This window comes from Melanaphis sacchari, unplaced genomic scaffold, assembly GCF_002803265.2.
Source record: "Melanaphis sacchari strain LSU unplaced genomic scaffold, SCAv2.0 Contig4_pilon_pilon, whole genome shotgun sequence".
In the NCBI taxonomy this organism is placed as follows: Eukaryota; Metazoa; Arthropoda; class Insecta; order Hemiptera; family Aphididae; genus Melanaphis; species Melanaphis sacchari.
The window spans coordinates 4,072,712-4,099,500 of NW_020271335.1; the positions used below are offsets into that span (position 1 = coordinate 4,072,712).

Consider the following 26,789-nt stretch of genomic DNA (forward strand, 5'->3'; position numbering starts at 1 on the left):
ATTACTATCGTTATTGAAACGACAAGTTTTGTCGGAATTCATTTTGCGATATCAATATAATAATAATTTTTGAGTGTTTTTCGTTGACGTTACAAAATAAATCGATTATCGTGTCTAGAAACCGTTTTAAAAATGTCTACTGATTATACGTAACCGAACGATAAATCATCATCCAAATGTCGTTGTTTCCTTTCGTTTTATAACGAAGTGATGGTATTGTGAGTGTATAGAAGAAAAGAATAAAAAACAACCTAATACAATTTGGAAAAATCGTCGATAAAACCATAAAGCAAGAATATGAGAAGTGATAGAATTATATAAATAAACATTATCGTCGGATGGCATACTTACATTTTTCTTGACAGTGTTTTGTTTCAACAAAACTGGGTCAAATTAGTGAAAACTAGGTTTTTGCTATTTTTTAATTTTGTATACATGCCTAGCTTTATATAATATGTATGAAGGTACTCTACTCTTCATAAGAACACGATGGCGGCGTGTGGAACGGAACGATCAAAAGGGAAAATAATACGAATTTTGTATTGAAAGAGCGAATATAATAATGAAAGTAATTTTTCTAATATTAAGAACACATTATTTTGAATGAAGAATAAAGTAAAATTGGGGTAATAAGAGAAAATTGATAAAAGAAAAGTGAAACGAAAATGGTAAATGTTTAAAATTGTAATTTATTTCATATGAAGAAAATAGTAATAGTTTACTTTAACAAAAGTCTCAGACTTTTGTATAATTTAAATGACGAGTCTACAATGTTATTTATTTTGAGAATACAGGGTGTGGTAAATTCAAATAAATTATCAATACATCGTTATGAATAATTTATTACAGTATACTCGTCTTGAGCGCGTTATACGTAGCTCGCTCTGTTTTTAAATATATATATATATAATTAGAAGAGTCGTTACAAATACAAACGTATTTAAGTACGTATAATTATTATTAATAATCTGCGATTAGCCATATATGTATTTCTAAAGAAAGCACATAACAGTGCAATGGTATGGAAATCACACTGTATATTTTAAGACAGGAATGGTTAATATACCGAGTTAAGGCTAACGATTTATATGTGTGACAAGATTATATGCATGGCAACGACGTCGGCGAACGATGCATTTTTAGCGTGTACCTCGGAATGGAATGTCGCCGTGCAGTTGGTTTATTTTTACCGGGCGTAAAAAAAAAGATAGAAACACACATACGTACACACAGAGGGAGAGTGAAATAGTGTACGGAAGAGGGATAGGGAGAGAGTGTGTGTGTGTGTGAGAGAGAGAGAAGTCGGTGTATCATTGGCAACAGGAAATTTCTTATTAGAACCCGAGTGAAGAACGGGTGTCTGGCTCCCCAATAAATCTGTCGCGAGTAAAAATTCCAACGTTCGTGCCAAAAATAAGACCATTTCGTACTAGATTTGTCCCCCGAGTGCTATAAACCCTTTAAAAAGTTCAACAGGATGGGTTCCACGCGTAATATATTTTATTTTCATTTATAAAATACTTTTAAATTTAATAAGCCCACAAACCAATATAAGTTTAACACTCAAAACTTAATGCCAACAGTTTAGTATTATACCTTGGTATTTTGTTGACTGTTTGAACTTGGTAAAGTAATGCAATTACAAATTACATGCTACCTATATAGTATATCGATAGTTGATTTTATTTTGCTTGTTAAATTACGAATAGAGTGGTTGTATGAATAATCGTATTAAAATGTTATAATAGTATTTTACCATATACTCAAAATGTATTGCATATTATATTATGTTAGTCGATAAATGTTGAAACAAAAATTATTTTATACGTTTCATCAAACATCAATGTTTTATGCGAATTATACAATTTCAGATTGACATATAATTAGTAACACATAATAACAATATTATGCCTATTTAGAATAAAACATAAAATTATATATCCATAGGGAAAATCATCGGTACTCAAAATACTATAGGTGTTAATAAGTTACTACTAATGACCTTATATCAAGTTGAAATTTTGATTTATACATACATATCTAGTTTGTACTCGTATATTAATTACTCACGTAAATTCCGTACACGTAAGCGAGTATATAATTTCTGAATCCCCTAGAGCAATGTTTTTTTTTTCATTGAATAAAGTTATACTATAGAATAGGTTTATCGTACGCGTTTAAAATAATAATAATAAAAAAATTATGCAGATTGCCTCGCGATATAAAATGGTCAAAAACCCAACTTTTTATAGGAATATTTTAAATTTAAATTGATACGTATACAACGTTAAGACGAGATAAATAAATACCTAATTTGTTAATATTTAAACTTAACGATAAATTAAAAACTTATTATAAGTATTACATATTATAATATGTTATACAACATTCGAAATGATACTGAATATTAAGTGGCAAGTATCAATATTAGTTTTAACTATAATTTAGTATTGTAAACCATACAATAATAGCTTAATAAATTATGTGGTAAAACATTAATTTTGTATTAAAAAAAGTAAATATTTTAATGGTTTATGACTATGAGTTAAAAAAAAATAAACAATTTTTAACAAAAGTCAGTTGTGCGTGCAAATATAATTATAATAATACAATAAATTATACATAATATAAGCAATAATGTATGGCTGCCGAATCGATATTTGTATTTTGTATATGGTTTCGACATGCCAGATGATGTTCGATATCTCGTGATTAATCACGAAAAGTAAAACGAAACTGTTATGGCCTCTGGTATACGGAAAGAGGGAGAAAAAATAAAAACAAAAAATCTAAAGTGGGTATAGCTATAGAAAAAAAAACCTGAGAGTAATCGATGATGTGTTATGACGCGTTTCGAATCTGTCGATTGTGTTTAGTTAAATATATATAATTATACGGGGCATTCACCGTATATCTTGTACATGTATAATATAATATGCTGTTCGTTTGAATTGTGTCGCGATCAACGCGAATCGTTTTATATATTGTACAGACAAGGTGTGTATAATAGTTGTCGAGTGTGTTGGTTCCGATATAATAACAGTGCACTGCATGGCCACAACTTGTAATTATTCGATGGTTAAACGCACATATGACGTGTTAAATACCTATAAACACATTTAAGCATCTTTTAAAAACCACATATTTCAAAGTACATTAAAAAAATAGTGCAACTTATTGCTGTGGATGAAATACAATAAAACAAAATCTTAAGATACATAAAAAATACAAAACTGTAGTTTTATAATATAACATATTTTTGCCTTTTCAGATATTTTTTACATTTTGATATATATTTCGGTGTATTTTTGCCTTTTGAACTATTATATTTCTTCTTTTTTTTTTTTTTTTTGTAATATTTTTGTAAATTTTCTTTTCAATAACATTTATCAAAACAACAATTTGTTCTTATATCATATGATCATTGGACAATCTAAAGTTCTATAATAGTGGTTGCAAGTTGATTCAGTAATTGATTGGACATACGTACCACATGGATTTAAATATTATCCGTGTCTTGTTTAATATCATTCCTATTTTTAGATGTTATTTGCTTTATTTATATTTAATATATAAAATAAGCTGCTAAAAAAAATGTTTAATAAATATTTTAAAGTTTTTAAGTGCACACATGCTTACTATATCTTCTCTTAACGGTTAAACATAAAACGATATAAACGTTTCGGGAGCAGCATTATCCGCGATAATTAGATAGGACGTAAGACAATACCAATGAGCGTTATAAAGACAAAGAGTAAGTTTGTTATGATACAAATGCATAAAAATGGAAAAATAATAATAAGAAGACAGAAAAGAAGGAATAGGAGAAGAAGATAAAGGAGAAGGAGAATGAAAAAAATAGTAGCTTGATATGTATATATATAAACGACTAACGAGTAACAAATAAACAGTTACACGGCAAAATTGCTGCTACATTCTATCGGAGAATTCCGTCACTTATTTTTATCGTTCGACATATTATCGGAATGCTATTATACCGCAATATTTCTCGGTAGGCTACACACTAACACGCACAAGCTCACACACACACAGATATTTTATAATTTAAGTCGGACATAACTTGCAGTATAGTAATGCGTGGCAGCCAAGGATGATACGCGGTCCGCTCTGGAGCGCCGTCAAGTCATTTCGCACCCGTACTTACTATTTTACTAGATTTCACTGATATAATATTCTTATTGCTACTATACATTCATTAGCACGATAATAATATTAAATAGTTCGAATGTTGCTCTTTTATTATTTTGCAACTATTTTTTTTTATCCTTTCTTCTCCTGAGTTATTGTTGTGCCAATAGTAATGGTATATCAGACATCAGTACGCATTTTTTTTTTAATCGGTGTCGAACGCATATTTAAATTTACAATCTTGATTCAATATTACATATTATTCCATTTTTAAAACGAAATTCGATTTTTACGTCTTTATAATTTCATTCTAGATAAACATTTTTAATGTCAAGATGAATATCAGTGGGCATTACGCCATGCCGTCGTTTTACTGTAGCTAATAGCATTAATCGGTAAACCTATAACACAATATTAATTCTTAAAGAGAAATGATTTAGTGCTTTACGTAAATTTTTTTAATATTTACATTTTTTACACATAAACGTCAGAAACCATTGAAATTAAGGTTATTAATATTAATACTATAATAATTTCTTCAGTAATTTAAATATTGCAAGAAGCCAATAGTAAAGGTCACTAGATACATACCTCATTTTTGGTATTTTTATGTTTTTTAGTTTAGCTACAAAATGAGACCTGGGAGCAAACAAATGTGGTTTTGCTTTAGGTACTTAACGAATATAATATGTTAGATGACAAACAAAATATTGTACAATTTTATTTTTCAATTCAATTACTGTGCATGCTTATACCTGTATACTTCAACCACTTAGGACCAGCGGATTTTCTGTGAACGTTTCGTTCTATAGTTCCTCTGCATTCGACACTAAATAATATTAGAATCTAGGTCAATTGCCACACACTAGTTTTTAAGATAATTTCTTCCTGTAGGTATGTGGACAATGTCCATTTATTATTTATTACAATGAACATATTGTAGTTTTACGTTTGTATTATTCCAGTAAAATTAACTTGTGAAGAATTTTATATTGAAAACGAGTTTAAACGTTTTAATTTTATGTTAACTTTAGATCATATAAACAACTTTTTTCTATTTATTTTTATGAATATAGGTTGATTATTGTTAAAATATACAAAAATGTATATAATATTAACGTAAAATTTTGATAGGTGATTATTTAAATTTATTTAAAAGTTTTATAGCTTAAAATCTAAATAACATAAGACAATAAAGTATCCATACTTGTTTTCAAAATCTACCTATATCGTGTTATTTGAATGGCCAATATTCAGTAGGTGTACATAGAAATGAAAATATTCTTAGAATGAAAAAAAAATACTGTATAGAGCGATTCGTTAAGCATACTTAAACCTTTTTTCTTTAATAATGTAGTTATTGAAAAACTGATTTTTGAAATCTTTAATTAATATAATTAAAGACCATATTTTAAAATTCTTAAAATGTTTTGTACTGTTTAAGAAGTGTTCTGTGAGACGAATTTATGGTTTTTAAATGAGAAACCCTTTTTATAATGTAAATTATTAAATAGATATTTTTTCTGAAAAAAATTGACATACCAAAATCAAAATTTATTAGAACTTGTTCATTTTTAATTTATTGAACTTTGTATATTAAGCTTAAAATGTCCATAATAATAATGGCTTCGCAAAAGAAGGAGGCTATCAAATTAATGATCCACAAACTATTTAAGTAAAGAAAGGAGGTTTTTTTTGAAAATCAGAAGTTGTATCGCCACAGTATAATCATTAAGTAGTACAACAAATCTCAAAAATGTAAAAGTATAGTTTTTTAGCTTAATTAAATATTTCAAAAATCAGTATTTGAATAATAAAAAGAAAAAGTAGGGTTGAGCATTTTTGGTGAATCACTCTATATACGTAATATATTACTATGCACTTATATACTTTATGAGTTTAATTTCGGTGTCCATAATATAATATTTATTTAAGTGCCCGGTTAGGTTAGATGTCGGACGATTGGGAAAAAAATCGAGTCAAGTGTAAACGAGTTTTGTTACTATGTTATTTATATTATTAACTTATAATAGTGTATTCGTATATATGTATAGGTACTTATGCATGCACCTATTCCTATTATAATATATTAACGCAAAATCATCAGTTATTGTAAATAATATGTAATTTATGTTGCGCATATAATATAATATACATTATTACTTATTAGATAACAATGTTTAATAATTTAATCGGTGCAGACCTTTTGGTGCGTGCAACAATAATTTTAACGACGATTTCACTTGTGTAGTAGTGTACTCTTATCATATTGTTTCGTCGGATTACACATTATTCGCTATACTGGGTGATTTATTTTTATTGAATGCACACTCATTATTTTAAAAACCAATAACGTTTTTTAAAATATGTTTTTACATAATTTCAGGTCGTTACAAAATAGCATTAAGTAGCAACTAAAATACTTGTAACTAATTTAACTACTCGACTAAAATCAGTGTTATATAAATTAGAATACGAAATTAAAAATGTACGTTATCATTCAAAAAAGTTTTTAAAAAAAAAAACAGGATAAACAGTTGTAGAAAATATAGTTTTTTTTTTTTTTTTTTCCAAAAAAATGTTAATAGTTATTGAAATTATGAACGTTTTTACGTTTAACGAATCGCCTCATCATTTGATTAATGTACGTAATCGAAGCGGTACATATTATATTATTACATTGCAATCGAAATACTCGAAATTCAGGTGTTGGCAAAATGTTATTGATATCCGGCGCTCACCACATAATAATATGTAGGTATATGCGTATTATCACCGTGTCGATTTGCATTCGCACGGTGCTGTACGGTGTGTGTCCGTCCGCGTGACAAAGGCGTCTGCGGGTAACCAGATGTATATAATACGACTAGTTATTTTTTTCGTTTCATTTATTTTTTTCGTTCGGCCGTACACAATATACCAATTTATATTACATTATTATATTATGTGTACATACGAGTTTTTTGTGTGCACCATATTATACGCTCCCGTTGCAGTTTTACATTTCGCTCGTTCTCCTCCCACTCCGCATTCAATCTATTATACTATAGGTATCGGTAGGTACGCGTATGCGTAGTTATAATATTATGGTGCTCTCGTCCCGGCCAACGTGCGGTTTGTATGTGTGCTTGTACATAATACGTGCGTATGGTCGGAAACCAGGCTGCGCCGAGGAGACTAAACAAACACCGCGTGGGTTTCAACGGGAGGGAAAAAAAATGATAGTCAGTATTATTATTATTATTATTATTATTATTACGGCGTGTTGTCGTAGGTTTTGTCCGGTCGGTTTGTCGACGAAACGATTCGAAACGTACCTATACAGCTATACGTATGCGTGTGTAATATGCATGATATTATGTTACCTGCTATTGCGATAACTGCGATATTCTCCTATATCATACGATGTTTAAAGTGAATTTCCACTATTGGTTATGTACTCTTACATATATATGTTTATAACAATGAATGTTCCCCTGAAGTTTGAACGTACGTCTCATACTGGTTGAAACGGTTAAAATAATAGTTATGATTTATGAAGTATAATAATATGATAATTGATATCGTTTCACCAAAATTATATTTTGTTCACATGTGACAAATCGACGACTTGGCAATCGATGGAGAAAAATTTCCCTAGACATACGGTTTCTGTATAATAATTCATAGTTATGCAGAGGATGGTTTTATATGGCGAACGATATTAATTTTACAAATTATTAACTAATGGGATATTTTCCACGAAATAATGATATTCATTTCTGTAATATGAAATCTTAATAATAAAATATACAAACATAATCACACAAATAATCGCTGTGTGGTTTGTATACGTATTATATCACGAATGCGCGTCTACGCTTACATTAAGAGTTTATTGCTTTTTGTAAATGGATAAAAATTGAATAATGCGATGTACCTACATCACAACTATAAATGATCGTTTTTATACATTTAAATTTACTTGTAACTTGATTATTTTAAATTAGACGCTGCTTTATGTTTTAAAAAAATTTACTTCCATGTTATATTTAAAATTTAAATAAATTTGCAATATTTTAAACGTTCGTATCGAATTGCAATATGTACACCACGAATAATAGCCCCGTATATATAAATGAGGTATGTTTATAGTTTATTCGATTGTAAAGTGTGGATTGGACTTTTAATTGAATATCCTACATTTATTTTGTACCGGAAAAGTATCGACCACCAAGATGTACATATTTGTATAATTTACGGTGTAAATTATTACTATCGCTTTCTAGAATAATTTTTTCAAATTCAGTTTAATTGTTTGGAATTTTCATTATAGTTGTGCAATAATAGAAAAATGATTTATTCGTTTCTGTTACGTCTAAGTACGGTGATTACACGTAAATTTAAATAAAAAGTTAAAGAATGGAATTTCAAACACATCCGAGTATATTGTATGTATAATGTGTCCTAACGGTTTCATGAAAACGGTACCTGTACATTAAATTATATATATAACACTTATTGAGCATAGCAGTTATTCTATGTAAACATTAAAGATTTTCTCGGTTTATTTTTTTTTAATTTGAAAATTTCAAATAGTTTTGTTACACTTGTTAAAAAAACAAGCACACAAGATAACGTTTTTACAATACAGTGAGTGTGAAAATACGCTAACTATTTATTATTATTATCAAAAGACTCAAAAAAAAACAAATTTACAGATATATATTATATATATTTTAATATGTACAATAATAAAAAAATTGACAATTAAAAACCACAAAACTTAAAAAATGATTACCTACAATAAAGATTTTAAAATTTTGAGTAACTTATACAAATTTATGTATTTTTATTGTTATTATTCTTTTTTACGTGAAACTTGCTATTGAACAGTATTTAACCTAAACACGTGTTTTATTCCTATATTATATTATTATCTATAACATGAGTATGCGTCGTGTATGTATAATTATTATTTGCGTACATTTATTATACAGCTGTTCCCGACCAGCGAAGGGTCCGAACGTGGTTATTTTTTTTCTAATTCGTTACTTGTTTTTACACACGATGACACTAATCTGTTTAACACACTTCATACTCTTCAGTCAGTATAATAACCCTATGCTAAACAAACATCCGTTACATGACGATTAAATTAGGGACTGAAACAGAATTACAAATTACAATTGTTAAACAATTGCCGCTTTATATTTTTTCCTCAGAATCAATCAAAACTAAATAATAATTAAATTTTTTTTTTAATAAGCAGTAAATTAATTTTGATAACATTTTAATATTGTTGATTGAATAAAATTAATGCTGTCTTATGACAATAAGATATCAGTAAACTGAATCTATAAATATATATATATATATAAATATAAATATTATTGGTATAGACTACGGGGTATATTTACAACAAAATAATAGACAACATTTTGATTAAACTATGATCATTATTTTAGCCAGTTGTAAATTGCATAACCAGACGTGGGAGTATAGTTAATTATATAACAGAATAATTAGTTTTGAAGAGTTATTCAGTGATAAATTATTAAAAAAATATTTACACAATACACATATCATAAATAATATACTTATTTCTTACGATACTGTAATTAATTTTTAGTAGGTATAATACAAATTTAATTGGAATAATAGAGTTCTGATAATTGTGTCAAGTATGGTAGCAGTTCAGTAAAAAGAATTAATTAATATACTTTAAGAAATATTTTTACCTATTTGAATCTCTATAGAATAGGTACTTAGTCCATAAGTAATATATAATAAGTGTACTTGTTTGTAACTTATATAATAATATTTAATACAAAGCACTGATAAGACAACGATTTAGAATCGATTGTAAATTTGTGATTGTTAAACTTTTAACTATACTTCTTTGATTTAAAAAAAAAATTTAAATATTAATTTAAATCTTATTTTTATCATGATTTACTATAATTGTTAACGTATAATATGGAAATAAGGTATATATAGGTACGCCAAAACATCACTTCATGAATATTTAAAAGTGATAATTTACTCGTGAACGGTGGATTTAAAAGGTAACTTTAATCAAAAATAAAACTAGTTACAAATTACGATAATTGATTACAAAGGCTATTAATTATGTATGACTAAACAATCTAGGATAAGTCTTATCTACAGTTGTAGACTATATTGAATCGAATGTAATAATAAATAAGTATGTCCATAAAATATATCTAAACGGTTCTTTTGACAATCATTTTAGGATTTATAAAAATATATTTTATTAACTTTCATTTCAATTGGGGGTCGTAAAAAAGGAACAATCGCAATCGTTGTGATGTGTTGATCATTTATTTATTTTCATGACCCAATTCTTTTAGTTTGATTATCGTTGTGCAAGTTGTGAGTTATGGCGGGGAGGTAAAAGGCGTCTGTTTTCTTTTTATTCGATGTTGGCGTTTTCTGAACAATGTAAGTGACAATTAGAGTAACGCGTCGTTGGGCGTTTTCTTTGATTAAGTTTTTGGCAACAGAGATATACGCTCGAGTGGTCGAATGTATAGGCGACAGTACGGTCGTCGTGGAACAATAATAACATAATATATATTGATCTGCACCTTTATAGGTTACTATAGAAGGTATATGCCGCTCGTATACGGTGTTAAAGTTTATCGAAACACGATAATACTACATATTAAACTTATAATTTACGCAAACGTAAATTAAAGTAAATTAAAATGTATATAGGTACGCATCAATCTGACCATGGCCAATATAATAATAGTTAGTATAATACCTTCACAGCGTTATATTTATTAAAGCATATAATGTGTGTGTGTGTGTGTGTGTGTGTGTGTGTGTGTGTGTGTGTGTATGTGAAAATAGTGAGAGAAAGAGAAGAGAGAGAAAGAAAGAGTGATATGCCGACACAGCCTGAAGTGACATATGCGACACACCCCAAAAGTTCGATTCAACCCACTCGTCTCGTCAAAAACCACATTTTGATTTACGATCATCCCGCAGAATAGATTATTCGAGAAATAGAAAACAAAGACCTCGTAAATCCTATAACGCCTACGTTTATTCGAGTGTTTATACCTATCATAATATTCGTATGATATACAATACTGTAGAAATCGTATATAAGTCAAATGTTATCGATAACCTGAACGCGCTGCATACATCGTGGCGAAAACCAAATGAAAATATCGATGTGCATAATATAACGTGCTATATACAATATCACATTTTCTACTTGCGTGTGCAATGTACATATTACAATATAAAATATAATATTAAGTGTCACACGATATATTATGCTAGTGCCTACACGTTTTTTTTTTTTTTTTGAAACAAATATTAATATTATGGTTTGTTTGATCACACAATTGTTTAGGAGTAGTATAAGTATTAAGTATAATTTATTCAATATTAATACATTTTTAATCGACTCATTTTGATATTAGGAAAAAAAGTTATTATGTGTACCTCTAAATAATTAGATAAAAAGTAAATTAAAACATTTGTACCCTGCGGTCGTAGAACGAAAAGTGAATATTATGTTTTGTTGACTTCATAAACGAAAATCGAATCAAAGTTGTATTGTTTAGCATATTATGCAATAAAATTTCTTACAGCTTAATATAGTAATATAATATCTAGTAATAAATATATAATATGGTTAATATTGCCATCATTAATTCGTATGTAACAAAATGTTATTGTCGTTCAATGATTGGTTTTACTTGTAGTATTTACGTAATAATAATAAAAATAACAATAATAGATTATGATATTATGCATGTGTGCGTTATTATAATATTACATACGCAAGGATCTCGTATAATAAATAAGCACGCACATACACACTCGCACAAACATCACATAACATGTATACATAGATATAGGTATTGTATGGAACGATGATGATCAGAACGAGTTTTGAAATTCAACATTTTCAGTCTACTATGGACCGCGCAGTGATAACTCGATTTGAGAATTAAACGTTTATTTCCCGTTTAAATTCGGTACCTGCATACGTATGTAGTTTTAATTTGCATCGATCGTTATTCAGGTATTTGGTTTGAGGACGAGATCCTGCCCCATCGTATAGCTGGAAGGTAACGTTAAAAAAATAACAAGACAAGATGTCGTTTATTTATGCAACGTGGTTATTATATGGTCAAATTGCGGTTAAAAAATACATTTTTTTTATGGTTTTATTTATTTGTTTGTTTTTGTTACATAGTATTGAAATCTTATATCAAGGTTAATTTAACAACAAAAAATGCACGTTTAATGATTAATTTGTGAATTAAATGTAAATTATGCTTGGGTAAAATGTCAATTGCATAGGTTCCACGACGAGTGGTTAGTATTGACCAAAGGGAATCACAATAACAAGATGCAAAATAGTTACATTTGAAGGAAAACAAAATAAGAAGTCACGTATATATTATCATACGCTTGCAATAAGTCTTATAACAAATATTATCATGCTTAATAATATACATATATTTAAATTTACATTTAATGCATGTGTATATAGATGCTTTATGGACACTTCGCGTGTATTCATATTGTTATGCTAATAATCGCATTCTTGGTGTAATATTCGTTAATTTATGTGTATTTATTAAACGAAAATATTAGAAAAATATATAATGTATAAAAATATCTGCAATTATATAGAATATGTGTAATATGGATTAATTGAATAATTTAACACATGAATGTGTAACATAATACATAGCTGTAGGCTTTAGAATAACTTTAACATCGATATCAAGTTCATTAATTGATGCGTAGAAACGTTTCAACGATAGACATGGTGTATCTTTATAATACAGAGTGATTCACTCATAGCATGACACCACTAAGTGTTTCCCTTTATATATTAGTTTACTCAATTCTGATTTGTGGATTGTTCAACTATACTCAAGAAACATATTTTAAATAGCTCATAGCCCTTAAAAATCCTCATAATATTATTTTTCAGCCTATTACCTTTGGTACTCAACTTTAAATACTTTAAAAACTAACTTTAATTAAGTATGTACTTAAAAATCTGAATTTGAATAAATCCATTATTAAAGAAAAATTTTGAAGTGAACAAACTTAATGAATCATTCTGTGTACTTATAATACTATTATAATATTTATATATAATGTTATGTATATAGAATATGATCAAAATGGTCACGTATTCCATATAATATTATATTAGTGTAACGTACAAATATTAAATATTAAATAATCTCGTAAATGTATACAATTATGTTGCATACCTATCTTAATAGGCTTTATAATTGCGAATCAGACATTTTATTTATCGTTTTGATTGATTAAAAGTACAAATCCTTCTTGATTCTGTGTGCGCGCGTTGGTTGTCTTTGAATTTTGTCAAGTGTCATAGTGTTCTTATAAATATGTAATTGGTCAAATCGATTGTTGGAAAAATATAGTGGTACCCAACTCGCACGATGCAGAAGTCGTGTGTATCACTTCACATTATACTGTTTAAACGTGCGCAATTATATTACCGGCAAAAACACTTGATATATGAGGGGAAATGCGAACATATAACGTTATAAGAGTGCAACCTAAATCAATCCATGTCAAGAAAGGTTTTTATGTTTCAATATAAACATGTCTATAAAACTTTTTTCGTCTTATAATTTTTTTTTTTTTTATACGAAGTTGGTTCCGCCTAAGAAAGTAATTTGCCAGCTTACAATAAATAATATTCGTTTTATTATGTATTAACGCATTCGAAGAATTCCATTTACATTGTTCACATCATTTTAACATAAACAGGCGTGTGTGTGCACGTATGTGCATTTTACAATAATAATTTAATAAGTTACACTTATGAACATCTGCTACAGCTTTATTTATTACGCGTTTATTGTATTTGATCATTCAGTAACACTCGAATTATACCTTAGACTCGCTAGTGAAGTGTTGTTTAAAATAAATGTTTTCGATTTTTTTTTCACTAAGATGTGCTGAAAAACTTTACTCAGACGTTGCGGAATACTCTAATCTTAATTACTTTAATGGTGCATAATTTTGTTGCGGTTAGAAGAAAAAAAACGAAATAATTCGTTTATTCCGTAGTAAAATGCGAGTACAATCAGCTAATCTCAACTAGGTGTAATGCAAATAATATTGTCACAATTCAAATAAAATTGTAAATCGCATTTTTCGCTCTGTTTTTGTCATTTTTAAAAGCGTCGATAACATTGATATGCAATAGTAAAATTATATATATCCATAAGTAAATTAATTATCGTGATCGACAACTGTGCAACGAGAAAATTGTAAATCAAAAACAAAAGTCTTCCATAGTATAATGGACGAAGCGCTCGTGTTACCAACAATGATTTGGAGAAAAAACAAATCGATTAATTACAGGTATATATAGGTGTTGGTTATTGCCGTGAGAAACGCGGAGCTGATGTCTGCGCATCGCCGCGCGTACGCAGTTCATTGAGAATAATAATAATATAATACATATTTTTTTTTCATTACCAAACGGCGGCGGCGCCCTAAATTGTCCGACTCTCTCTCTCTCTTTCATCGGTCTCATCCTCACATCATCGCTGACTCTCTATCTCTCTCTATACATCTCGTCGTCTCAACGTCGTCACCGTCGCCGCCCGAAGGCGACGACAACGTCTTCAGTCGGCCCGCGTATGTATGCCGCCGCAGCCGAAGACCAGTTCAGACATGTCGGAGACCCCGTCCGTTTCATTGTTATCTGTTTTTTTTTATATACTTTTTTATTATTATATTTTTTTTTTTATAATAATCTCCCCCCTCGCTCACGCGTTTCATTGTTTCTTTTACAGTCACGAGGTATTTTTCTCCTGTTCCTACTTCACCTCCCCGCGATCACATAGACACAACTACCGCCACCGCTTCACATACTCACGGTTATTATTATGCCTATATACTTCAGCGCCGCCATGCACTGGTCGGAGGAGAAGTTAAGGAGAAGTAAGAGAAAAAGGAAAAGGAGAATAATAATAATAAGAAGAAGAAAAGGAACAGAACGGTCGGAATAGGAGTATATACCTATAATATAATAAATATGTATATATCGAAGGAGAACAAGAAGAATAAGAAGAAGAGTCATCGGTACGGAATCCGCGCGCTAGCTCGCGACCGTCAAAGAACTATGCAACACAATGATCGTCAACGTACCTACATATTACGTAATTTTATAATATATATTATATTGTAAATATAGAGGTACCTATACATATATACGATAATATTCTCTCGATATACGTCGTTGCCGCCGTTCTTCTCCGGCCTCCCACGCTACGCAATCTTCCCTCCGTGATCTATAGGCTGCGCATACATTATACAATGTAGGTAGGTACGTACGATATTATTATAATTTATATTATGTTTTATCGCATTCCTCGTCTTGTGCACACACTCACGTATGTTCGAGTGCATTTTATTTTATTTATGTATAATTTATTAAATTATGTGCATGTGTTGTGTGTCTACACCGCGAGTGTACAGTTTAATTATAAGAAAATTAATATATCTCACGCGTACGGTGTACGTGTATCTATACAGTTTACTATAGCCTACGTATTACGAGTCTATTTTTACATGTATATATCATACAATCGACGATCTTTCTCCCATTTTTGGGGGGCTAGAACTATTTTATAATTTATGGAGAGCTCAAAAAAAAGTAATAGCCACCCGACAGTTCTTCGTTGCTTGTTTACCACATTGATATAAAGAGTGACAAGTAGGTACAAGCTGAATAAATATAGCCTCATCGTTGGCTTCAAATATAAATTGCCTGAGCTCCTTTATATTTACCTTTCATATTACTACTGCTGTCATACCCTTGACCTTTACAGCCTTCTAATGGTAATTTAAATTTTTTCAACTATTTGCCCACAGTGAGATCTGCTATAGATTTTCCACTTTTATTGGTACAGTCCACAGACCACAAAGCATAGTATAGTATGCTCTTTCAATTGATAAAGTTGATTTTTTACCTGTTCTGTCAAATTAACATTTCTTAACAATATTAAAGTCCATTCTACATGAGCAGAATTAGTTGTCGAATCATCAATAACAAATTAGTTGTTTTAGCTTGAGTTTGTAGTTTACAAAAAAAAAAAAAAATAAGCGAACTGTATAAATTAAATAAATACAAAATTTATTTTATAATTGCTAATGTGGCAATTAATTATCATATTATTATTACACGATATTAGTAGACATTTCACTGATGCGACTTTGAAGTGGTACTGATGACAAGTGCAAATTTGACTATATTACCGTCTTACTAGTAATCTAGTATCAAATTATATAATTTACATGATCATGTTTTATTTCATCGATTTATATATGACGATCTTAAAACACAATATTTATGTGAGCGTGTCGTAACAACTAATACGTACAATTTTGATATATCACTAATGTAATACATTGTGTAATTATTATTAAATAGTTAGTCGTTATAGACAGAATTTTGTTAAAATAATACACATACACACACAATATAAAAACCAATTACATCTGTACTACTTGATCGTCTATTGTACTATACATTTTCAAGATAGTTTTTAAAATAAACTGTGTCAAACAAATGTGTTTTGCTTTGAATTACTGGCGGGTGGCCAGTTACAGTGTTAACGGCTGTTATGTAAATTAATTAAATTAAAAATTGTTTAATTTGCTCAAAGAAGACAAAAATAGGTTTTTTTTTCATGTTCTTTGAGAATTATCACAATATTGTTTCATTTTATTAAAACAAAATTTGCTAATTATTATCAAACAATATTTGTTTTACCCTCTTGCTGGCTCTGGTGAAGTTAAGTTTGAGTCGCTCATCGGTGAAGTGATTGGAAATTCGTTCTTGGAGATATCAATTTGCTTTACGCAAAGTTTAACTCTCCATTTTTCCTAAAGCACTCTCTATAATAATCTCTACAAATACTTTCCTGCAGAAGGTAGTTAAATAATATGTACAACATTAATTTATGCATATTCATAAATGTGTATAAGCGTTTATGTACAAATTTTTTGATAATTTAAAAAATAATGACTTTGTAGTTTTCTGGGATAAAAGAACTTTATTCTATAATACATATAATCCATACAATATGAATTAAGTAATAAAACTAATTACAATGACGATTATGCATTTTCACATTTGACTATTATACGTTTATACGTTACTATAGATAGTACACCATTTGATAAACCACAAATAAAATTATAACTAACTTTTTAGTTTTTGTTTGCCAATATTTTATTACTTTTACGTCTTCTGCATTGAATTTTAACATAGTCTTTTTTTTATTACGATACGGTATACTGTTATAAGTAGTGATAATTACTGAAAAAAAATCCTAATGCACTAGAAGGGTTATCTCTATTATCACAACCCGGCATTCACCATATTACACTCGCTCCGATTGCTTATATGAAATCTATTTATCTACTTATCAGTCGACAGTTGAAAGTATCTTAAATTTATTGTTTTTATTATAAATTATTATAATCACACGAAACTACATGATTTATAAATAATGATATAAAAATATGTATTTATGATTATTTCTAAATTAGTTAAATTGTCGCAACAGCATAAACCGACTGACATACACATTGCATAATTATCAACTAAAATTATTAGGAATTTATGAATTATATAAAATATCATATCGAGTGCAATTCGAATATTCTCTACAGATTTCAAGGCTAGCACAATTATTATTCGAACCTTACTTATTTTAAGCCCAATAATTAGAACATTTCGAGTTTTGATAAGGATTAAGGAGTGCGTCCCTCACTCCATTTTTATGAATTATATAATTTAATCATGATATAATATTCCTTGCCACAACTATGAAATATTCACAGATAAACAGCACAAAGTATACTGGCGGGCGTAATGTATTTTACTGGTTAAAAAATTTAATCGTATCATTTCGTCTTATTTTTATTTTTTACGTAATATTTGTAATAATTTATGCAATTGAAACTACACAATCGTTGAGCTGAGCACAAACCGAGAAAACATGTGACTGCAACTGGCTTTGTCCGTGTCGTACACTCGTCGCGAGCATTTACTTGTAATATTGCCTCTGCGTGTATAACAACCAAAAAGATTTTGCGGCCGACACACGGTGATAAATTCTTAGATTTATCGCCATAGCCGTTGTGGTGTTACAGGTATTGTATAATGTGTGTGTATACTACAGCAGTCACGTACGCGTAAATAAAACAATTTGGACGCAGTTTCGTTTTGCTCGTGACGCTTGTTAAAAACCTAATCACAACCTATTATATTATGATTATTATTTACTGATCGGTGGCGAAGGTTATAACGGACGGGAGGAGAAATAGGAAAAACTGAATAATAACATTCTGTTATCAAAAAAAAAAAAAGCAAAATAATGTTATACTTTTGAACAAATAATTCTGACAGTCTATTGATATAATGTATACCTACTATAAACAGTACAATGCAAATTTGATTTTTGTTATGTAATATCTGTGATAACTAATATTCGTACACCTGTTTGTAACAAAAACAATTTGATCTCAACAAATGCTATTTGCATTTGATAAACGTATTGAAAAGACTATAAAAATATTTATACATTTTTCGATAGTGACGGGAAATCGCGCCTACTCCCACCTAAACAATATTATGCAAAAGAGTATAGCTTTGTAAAATATTAAAGGTGGAGGGGAATAATTTATTCAATAAAATTGAAACCATAACCTAATCGATTGCTTGTTCAAAAGTTTTAAAACTTAGTTTATTGGTTAGATTAAAGCTTTGAAACAAATCGCAGGTATATAAAAACTAGTTTGAAAAAAATAAATAATATGACCATAATTGTATAATCATAATTCATGAAATAATATTATTAATTTATTTTTTTTTAACCAAGAATGCGAAAACGTTGTCAATACGTTAATATATTATATAAAAGGATAAACGCGAAATAAAATATAAATTATGTGCAATAATTTAAGGGAAAGAATATTTTAATCTTTTAAATATATTTTAAATGCATTCATAATTTATTTTGAAAGATTTAAAGGTTTCTATTGTAGTTATATTTGGAGGAGAGCAAAATTCGTGTAAAAATGTCGGCCTTGGAATACCCCTACCTCCCCCTCAAAAAAAAATTACGCCATTGCAACTGGAGTTTATAAACTATAATATTCGTTTAATTTATTTTGTAAATTATTGGACCCACGGGCCGACGCAAGTACTTAACTTCATGTAATATTTACAAATAATAATGTTACCCTTTGGCGTTATATATCCTGCGGATATTCTGAGTATATACGTACTAATACGTACTTATTCTAACCCGAGATGCTAATATGCTATATCTTGAGAAATGTTTTAATCTACTATCATTCCTTGTATTGTGGTTGGTTCCTGTGCACTAGGGTCAAATGTGGTGATAAAACGTTTCGGATGAATGGCGTGGATGGCGGATACAGTGGTTCCGGTCGGGTTGTCGTAAGAGAATCGCATCAGAGAACGACAACAGACAGAAAGAGAATAATCGCATATATTATGACTGTATGGTTGTGTTTGCTTAGCGAAAGAATTTGCTACAGTAACTATAATAATATTATAACACGACAACCGAGATTGTGCCATTATTGTACCTATATATTACATGCATAATTTTATTATGCCGTTGTTTCCGTGTTGTGCAGAAATGCTAAAACTGGGTGAACGAACGGAATAATATTTTAATTATGAGAAATTTAATATTAGAATATACATAAATTAAGAGAGTGTCAGATACCGAGGGAGAAAGAGAGAGAGAGAAACAGATAATGGTAATGGGAGCAGACGTTGGTGGATAAATATTGTTTTATTGTGGCGTTCGTGTCAATATACGCGCGTATATGATATAATAACAAATAGTTTATTGGACAACGTGGCTCGATGAATAATGCAAAAGTACGGTAAACTGTGTACAGAAAGTGCCACAGTGTTTTCCTGTATAGCGGTCCCGGAAAAACGGGAAAACCCAGCTTTTGTGTTAAAATAATATTGTTTAAATGTGTCATTTTTATGTGGAATTATAAATAAGTCAAATGAAAAACACCGTTGTACAAATTCCTCCATTGTATAATAACAATATTATATTATTATCATATTACACACAATAAGTATATTATACACTGCGCAATAACAGCAACGTATTTTTGGGGATTATTCACATGTCTAACAAACAAAACAATGATTTTTAAAATGTTACAATTATAATAAGGAAAAATGACTTCACTCAATTCATTAACTTATTCCTTCAAAAATTACATTTACATTTAATACAAACTGAGAATATAGTTATGATTTTCTTATCACCTGGATTTTGTTGTTGAATTAACATTTTTCATTGTAATCTTCCAATTGTCTTCTAATTAACAAATTTCAGTAAAGATATGATGATTTTAATTTTAAAAAAAGAAGGTTATATCACTAAAGAATGTATTCATTAAGGTCTTAAATGACATAAAAAATTAAAGTATTTGGACATTTCATCCTTAAGAACCAAAAAAATAATCAACATTTGAGTAAATAAATTAATAAAGTAAAACATAGGGGTGAACATGCTTAAAGGATCACTCTGTATAGTTTTTATACCTATACAATATAATATAATACATCACGTACCTATATTATCTTTAACGCCTCAAGCCCAGTAATCGTACACACGATTCAATTGTGCATGCTTTGATTGCGCGCACATTGTTATATCGGGTAGCCAAAACGTCAAGTATAATACATAAATAATATGTATAAATATTTTATATATGTATATGTGAGTTTGAGTGTACACGCGATGACTAAACAATATATATATGTGTTTTAAAACAAAAAGTTCTTGCGTTGTGTCCAAAACTTTGCCTGGGGCTTTTTGTACTTCTGTCTCTTTTCTACCTCTCCTATTAATCCAACTATAGCTGTGCACATGTATTAAAAGATCTAAGATTTTGCTATAACCGTAGTCGATACTTTATGTTTATATTATTTTAATAACAATCTAATCAAAACCTATCGGATGCCGATCAACGGTTTCAAGGGAATTTAAAATAAATATTATAAATTAAAAAAATTAATAAATTATTGCATTCGTTGTATATCGTATTCAAAAGATTCATACCAATTTCGTCATATATTTAATAAAACATTTTTATAACACAATTTGGTTTCATCGGCACTTAATGTAGATATTTTTTTTTGTTTTTTGAAAGAATGTGGTTTAGTCACTCGAGTGAATTTTAATTTTATCACTAATAGTATTATACATTACAGTGGTACAATGTGTAGTGTGTACATACATCCATAATATTATATATATATATACTACATGTAACATTATTAGGGCATTTGACAAAGCGTTTTTTAAGGACTTTTGAAATATGCTTCTCGAGTAATATTTTTCCCTTCTATCCATCTTCCTAATTGTGCCTGATAATATAGTTAGATATTATATGTACTACCAAAAACTTTTAAAAGGTGTTCGCCTTAGTATTATCAATTATTAATAATACATAGATAAGTACATATATTATAAAAATTTACGTTTGAACTCTTCGTGGTGTGTGTAAATAAAAATTAGTCAATTTTTTAAAATAAGCTATTTATTACTCTTTCTCTATACTAAAATCAACTTTAAATTTATATAATGTAGTACACATTATTTAAATAAATTTATTATACGATAATTAATATGCTAAATATTTTTACTATCCATTATGATGGTAAATTTTATTCGTGCATTTATTTTTTTTATCCGTAATTTTTTCAATATTGTTTTGTTTCTATATTAAATTTGGTTAATATATATTTAAAAAAACGATCGTTTTACGTTAAAATATATTTTTTTTAGTTAATGTAATAATAATGAAATTAAGTCCTTTATGCATTGTAACAAAAACAAAACAATCAAAAACTATGAACCCACGCATTAAATAATAATATGAGTTTTGTATTTTAAAATTAAATGTTTTGTCGGGGTATGGCATTACTGTAAATAATTTTATTATTATTTCTGAAACATTGAATGAATTTTGTTTTTAGAGTTTACTCTCACATCTCAAAATATTATTTTATTTGTTACAAGGTATATAATAATATTATGTTTAATGTTTCAATAACTGCAAAAATCGTCAAAAACTCAAATTAGTTATACATACATTGTAGTCTGACCTAAATTAATGTTTGCTTTTTGATTCGGTGTTGCAGGTGAAATACTTTTGCGGTCCAGCAAGATGGAACTCTCGTGCTTCAAGTACAGTTTCATCATCGGGCACGGCTAAGACGCCAGAGAGCCAAGAAGTGTGGAACGTTGAGGAAGAGGACCTTAGCACAGCACTGCTCACTTCCAAGCTGACCAAGTTTTCCGACCCGGAAACCGCAGTCAGAGTACGAGGACTGTTCTCCGACATGGCACGATCCATGTGCACAAATTATACGACGACTGATTGTTGGAACGGCCGGGTAGTAGGAGAGTGAGTATATTTACAGGCAGTTACATAGTTAAGATGTCTAGGGTACTGCAGCCCTCTTTAAAATTACAGGAAAAATCAAAAAATGTATCTTATATTCTATAAACGCATTACACGCTTATAAAGCGATGAAGGCATTTTATATATTCTTAAATTTTTATAGGGTTATTTACGATATATACTGCCCAACCTTGAATATTATCTTTATATTTATATATATACATTATTGAAATGTAATATTTTCTCACTATCGTACGATAGTTTTATGTATCTAAACAAATTATATTATATCACAAATCGTCAAGAAAACAACTCATTCATTTATGTCATTTTCATCTTTCAATAGTGCGTAACATAGCAAATTTACAAATAACAGTTTTCACCTACTTTCGTCATTTTTAATATTGGAGTGAAACCATATTTTATTTGGTTAATTGTGGAATTTTTTTTCGGTGTGTTCATTTTAAAACCAATTATTGCTGTATAAAATATTACGATTTAAAAATGCTACTCACATCAATATGAAAATATCGAAAAATACACCCAAAAAACCTCAAAAAATGTTTTCTCTAACGTAGGTAACGTCCAATAATAGGTAAGCTCATTGTTCTAATATCAAAATAAATAAAGGTGAGCAGATTGCTGGATGTAAATTTTCTATAGTTTTATTCACTTTTAAGACAAAGAAAATACATTTGGGTGAAATATCCCGTTTTCGCGAATTATTTGGTCCACTGTATATTATATACGATGATATTATGAAATAATTTTGTATGGATCTACTTATATGAGACGCGTGTATGACAATATTATTAATAATAATTATTATTGCTGGATTCTTTTATCTCATCAGGCACGTCGACCCTTGCAACTAGGACCTGCTATTGATTTATTATTAATTTATTAAATATTAAAATAATAGTTATCATTAACGGATGGCTATTTATAAATACATATTTAATAACGATGCTATATTTGTTATATTACACAGATACACGGACAACGTCGTCGGGCCACTGTTAAGCGCGCAAATGTACAACCCGGAATTCGATTGGACGGCTTCTATCATCACGCAAGACAACAAAGTGGCGGAAGTCATTGACAAGCTCAGGCACATCAGACAAGTGAGTAGTGGGATTTGTGCACTTATGTACAGAATAAAATATATTATATAGCTAGTACTGTAGGAGATATTATGGTTGTGAGTTATTCTTTATAAATGATCCAATAAATTACATTCGGGAGAAAGGTAGGAAAAATATTATACTATTATTATTATTATTATTATGTGTTGGTGGACGATAGATCGTTTAAGATCATTAACCAAGCAATAAATGTAATTTATGGATGTTGTATTTGCTGATATTGTAGAAAGCGTATTGCGGGAATACACATATATACGATAATTAAAACATTATATTGAATTGACTAAGACGAAATGAATGAAGACTGAACTCTATATACATAAGATCAAAAAAGCAAACCAACTATTAAATGTTTTTTTTTTTTAACAGTCTATTTCTGTTTTAAAACTCTACACATTACTAATAGGGAAACAAATTCAAACAAATACCGATTATTCACGTAACACAATCGAGGTTTCATGTAATCTGTTAATGAAATTTTGAAATTAATAACACTCAGATTCTCTTTTTTTATTGCCGATTAATAGATGTAGATATTATATCATAATATGGCTCGATGCGTATTTTATTTTGACTACTATTTGCATGTATTGTTTAGACAAAAATGTAATTTACCCTTAGTTGTAGCGGTCGTAAGAACGATGAGGTTTGACTCAGTATAATTATATAAATGAGTAAATAAACATAAACGCTTTGATTTATTGTTACTACCGTTTAGATGTTTTTTTTTAAGCGTGAGAAAAAGTAAATCTCCACGATCCTCTCACTAACCTAACCCAACTCCTAATTCCTCGTAAATACCAACTACTTTATTATGCCGTTACAGCAGAATATTACCGAACAATATTTTTCATTGTGTACTTTCTTATTTTCAGACGGTGTTGAACCAATTGAGTTCAAATCCGCAATCGGATTCGTTCATGGCCGACGAGGCCGAAGGGTCTGGCGAAGGTAGTGGCGCTGGTAGTAGGGGCAGTAACCCAGGCTGGGACGATGACGATGACAACGCAGATTACTCCTCATCTGGCGACGGTTCTGGCGAAAACCCGATCACCACTCAGGTGCCTGGAGCCGACAATCCACAATGTAATTATCGTATTTTTTTCACTATTATATATATACATATATATCCAATGTCTTATTGCCGTTATTATTAAAAAAAACAATAACTAAATAATAATAAGGCTTATCGCAAAAGTATGTGACAATTAAGATAATTATCTATTTAATCGTCAGTGATGACAATTAAATAATTAAATTAAAATGGCCACTGGATTTTTATTATTACAATAATAATATTAATAATACATAATAATATATAGGTACACCATGACAATAATTATTAATGTCTTTTTTTTTACATTTTTATTTTTTTACAGTCAAAACGACTAACAAATCGGTACCAAATTCGGGACCAGATGTAGCAATAAACTCCAATAATTCGTCGGGCGCTGCCCCGTCAATACGACTGCATGCACCCCTATTGATAACGGTGTGCTTGGTGGTTATTCCTGCGTTGTAGCTACAGACGAGGATATATTTTTAAACGTACTTTTTATTATTATTTTTTGTTTTCATCGCGTTAAGTTATTATTATATTGTTGTTAAGTGAAACTTTGTTCTTGGATTTACTCGGCTTTTCTTTAGGGTGCCTTTTTGAAAAAATATATACATCTATATTCTATTTATATATATGTACACTTTATAACTCTTCTGGACACAAATTGTTTAATTATTTTAAACTCTTCTTTTTTTCCAAAATGAAACTATTTTTTAAGTTGTCATCATTATTATGTAATTGTTTTTTTTTATGTCATTTAGACTGATAAAATTTGTATTCATATAATATTATTTATATGCGAAATGTTCTCTGTAGCCTATATATGTTTAAATATGTTTGTTGTCGTAAACCAAGCGCAATAATTTGAAATAACAATCGTTAATATAATATTATATAAAATGTATATATATTATATACCATTAGACTTATTATTATACTAATACGTAATAACCCAATTTTTAACTTTGTCTCTTAACAGTTTTTTTCTCGAGCAATAATAGTACATAATAATAATTTATATTTTAAAACAATATAAATTTACGATAAAAAAAAAAAAAGAAAAAAAAAACCAATGTAAATATTTGTTTAATATAGTTTTGAACACTTATCCATAATAATCTATATATTATATTATATTGTTAAGCTCTACACACGTTTATTCAACGGACGATTTTATATTTTCACTAGTTCCGCATTTTTTTATTTATCTATCTTATTTTTACTTTTTTCACCCGCGGTGATATGATTTTATATTTTATTTATTTATTTTTTTTTTTATCAAGTCGAGTAGCACACAAATATTTTGACTCCACGACTCGATCTTCACGCTATCATTGCAATACATACTATCTGTCATAGATAGATATTGTCCAAAATAATATTTCGATATTTAAACAAACAGCGAAAAACAAGTTAATAATATAATATAAAGTAGCGTATATATGTGTGGTACATAGTATTATAGTATATAGATCGTTATTTATTACTGTTGTAATTTTGTCGTCGTCGTTTCGAGATCGAATCAAATTTTCGATAAAAATAAAAAATAAAAACACGTGAAAAGGAAAAATGAACAACCCTCAAACGTATGCATAGAAGAACGAGCTGACATAATATTTTTATTATATACAATACTATATATATATATATTATTATCTGATTTATTTATTTATTTTTAAATTATTGTTATTATTATCAGACACGTTTTTTGTGTAAATCGTTTTTTTTTTTTTACTGTGAGACGTAATATATCTATATATGATATCGTGTGAATGTACCTATGATGTGTGCAACATAATATTTTGCAAACACTGCGCACCGATAACGGAATTGAGACTACATGCGGGTGTGGTCGTCATCGGATATTCCTTTTGGGCTTCCAGTGGGTAAAAGAGATTGCTTGCTAAGAGAAAAAAAAT

The 26,789-nt window shown here is 29.1% G+C and overlaps 1 protein-coding gene across 1 annotated transcript in view; it reads left to right on the plus strand.

Annotated features, from left to right (window-relative positions):
- LOC112598988 (division abnormally delayed protein-like) overlaps nt 1-25,567 on the plus strand; it is a 77,111-nt gene extending 51,544 nt beyond the window's left edge. The window contains exons 5-8 of the mRNA XM_025345675.1: nt 22,403-22,668; nt 23,657-23,789; nt 24,686-24,896; nt 25,190-25,567. Of these exons, the coding sequence (XP_025201460.1) occupies nt 22,403-22,668; nt 23,657-23,789; nt 24,686-24,896; nt 25,190-25,332 (753 nt within the window). The 3' untranslated portion in view covers nt 25,333-25,567. The remainder of the gene's footprint in view (nt 1-22,402; nt 22,669-23,656; nt 23,790-24,685; nt 24,897-25,189) is intronic.
- The last annotated feature ends 1,222 nt before the right edge of the window (nt 25,568-26,789 follow it).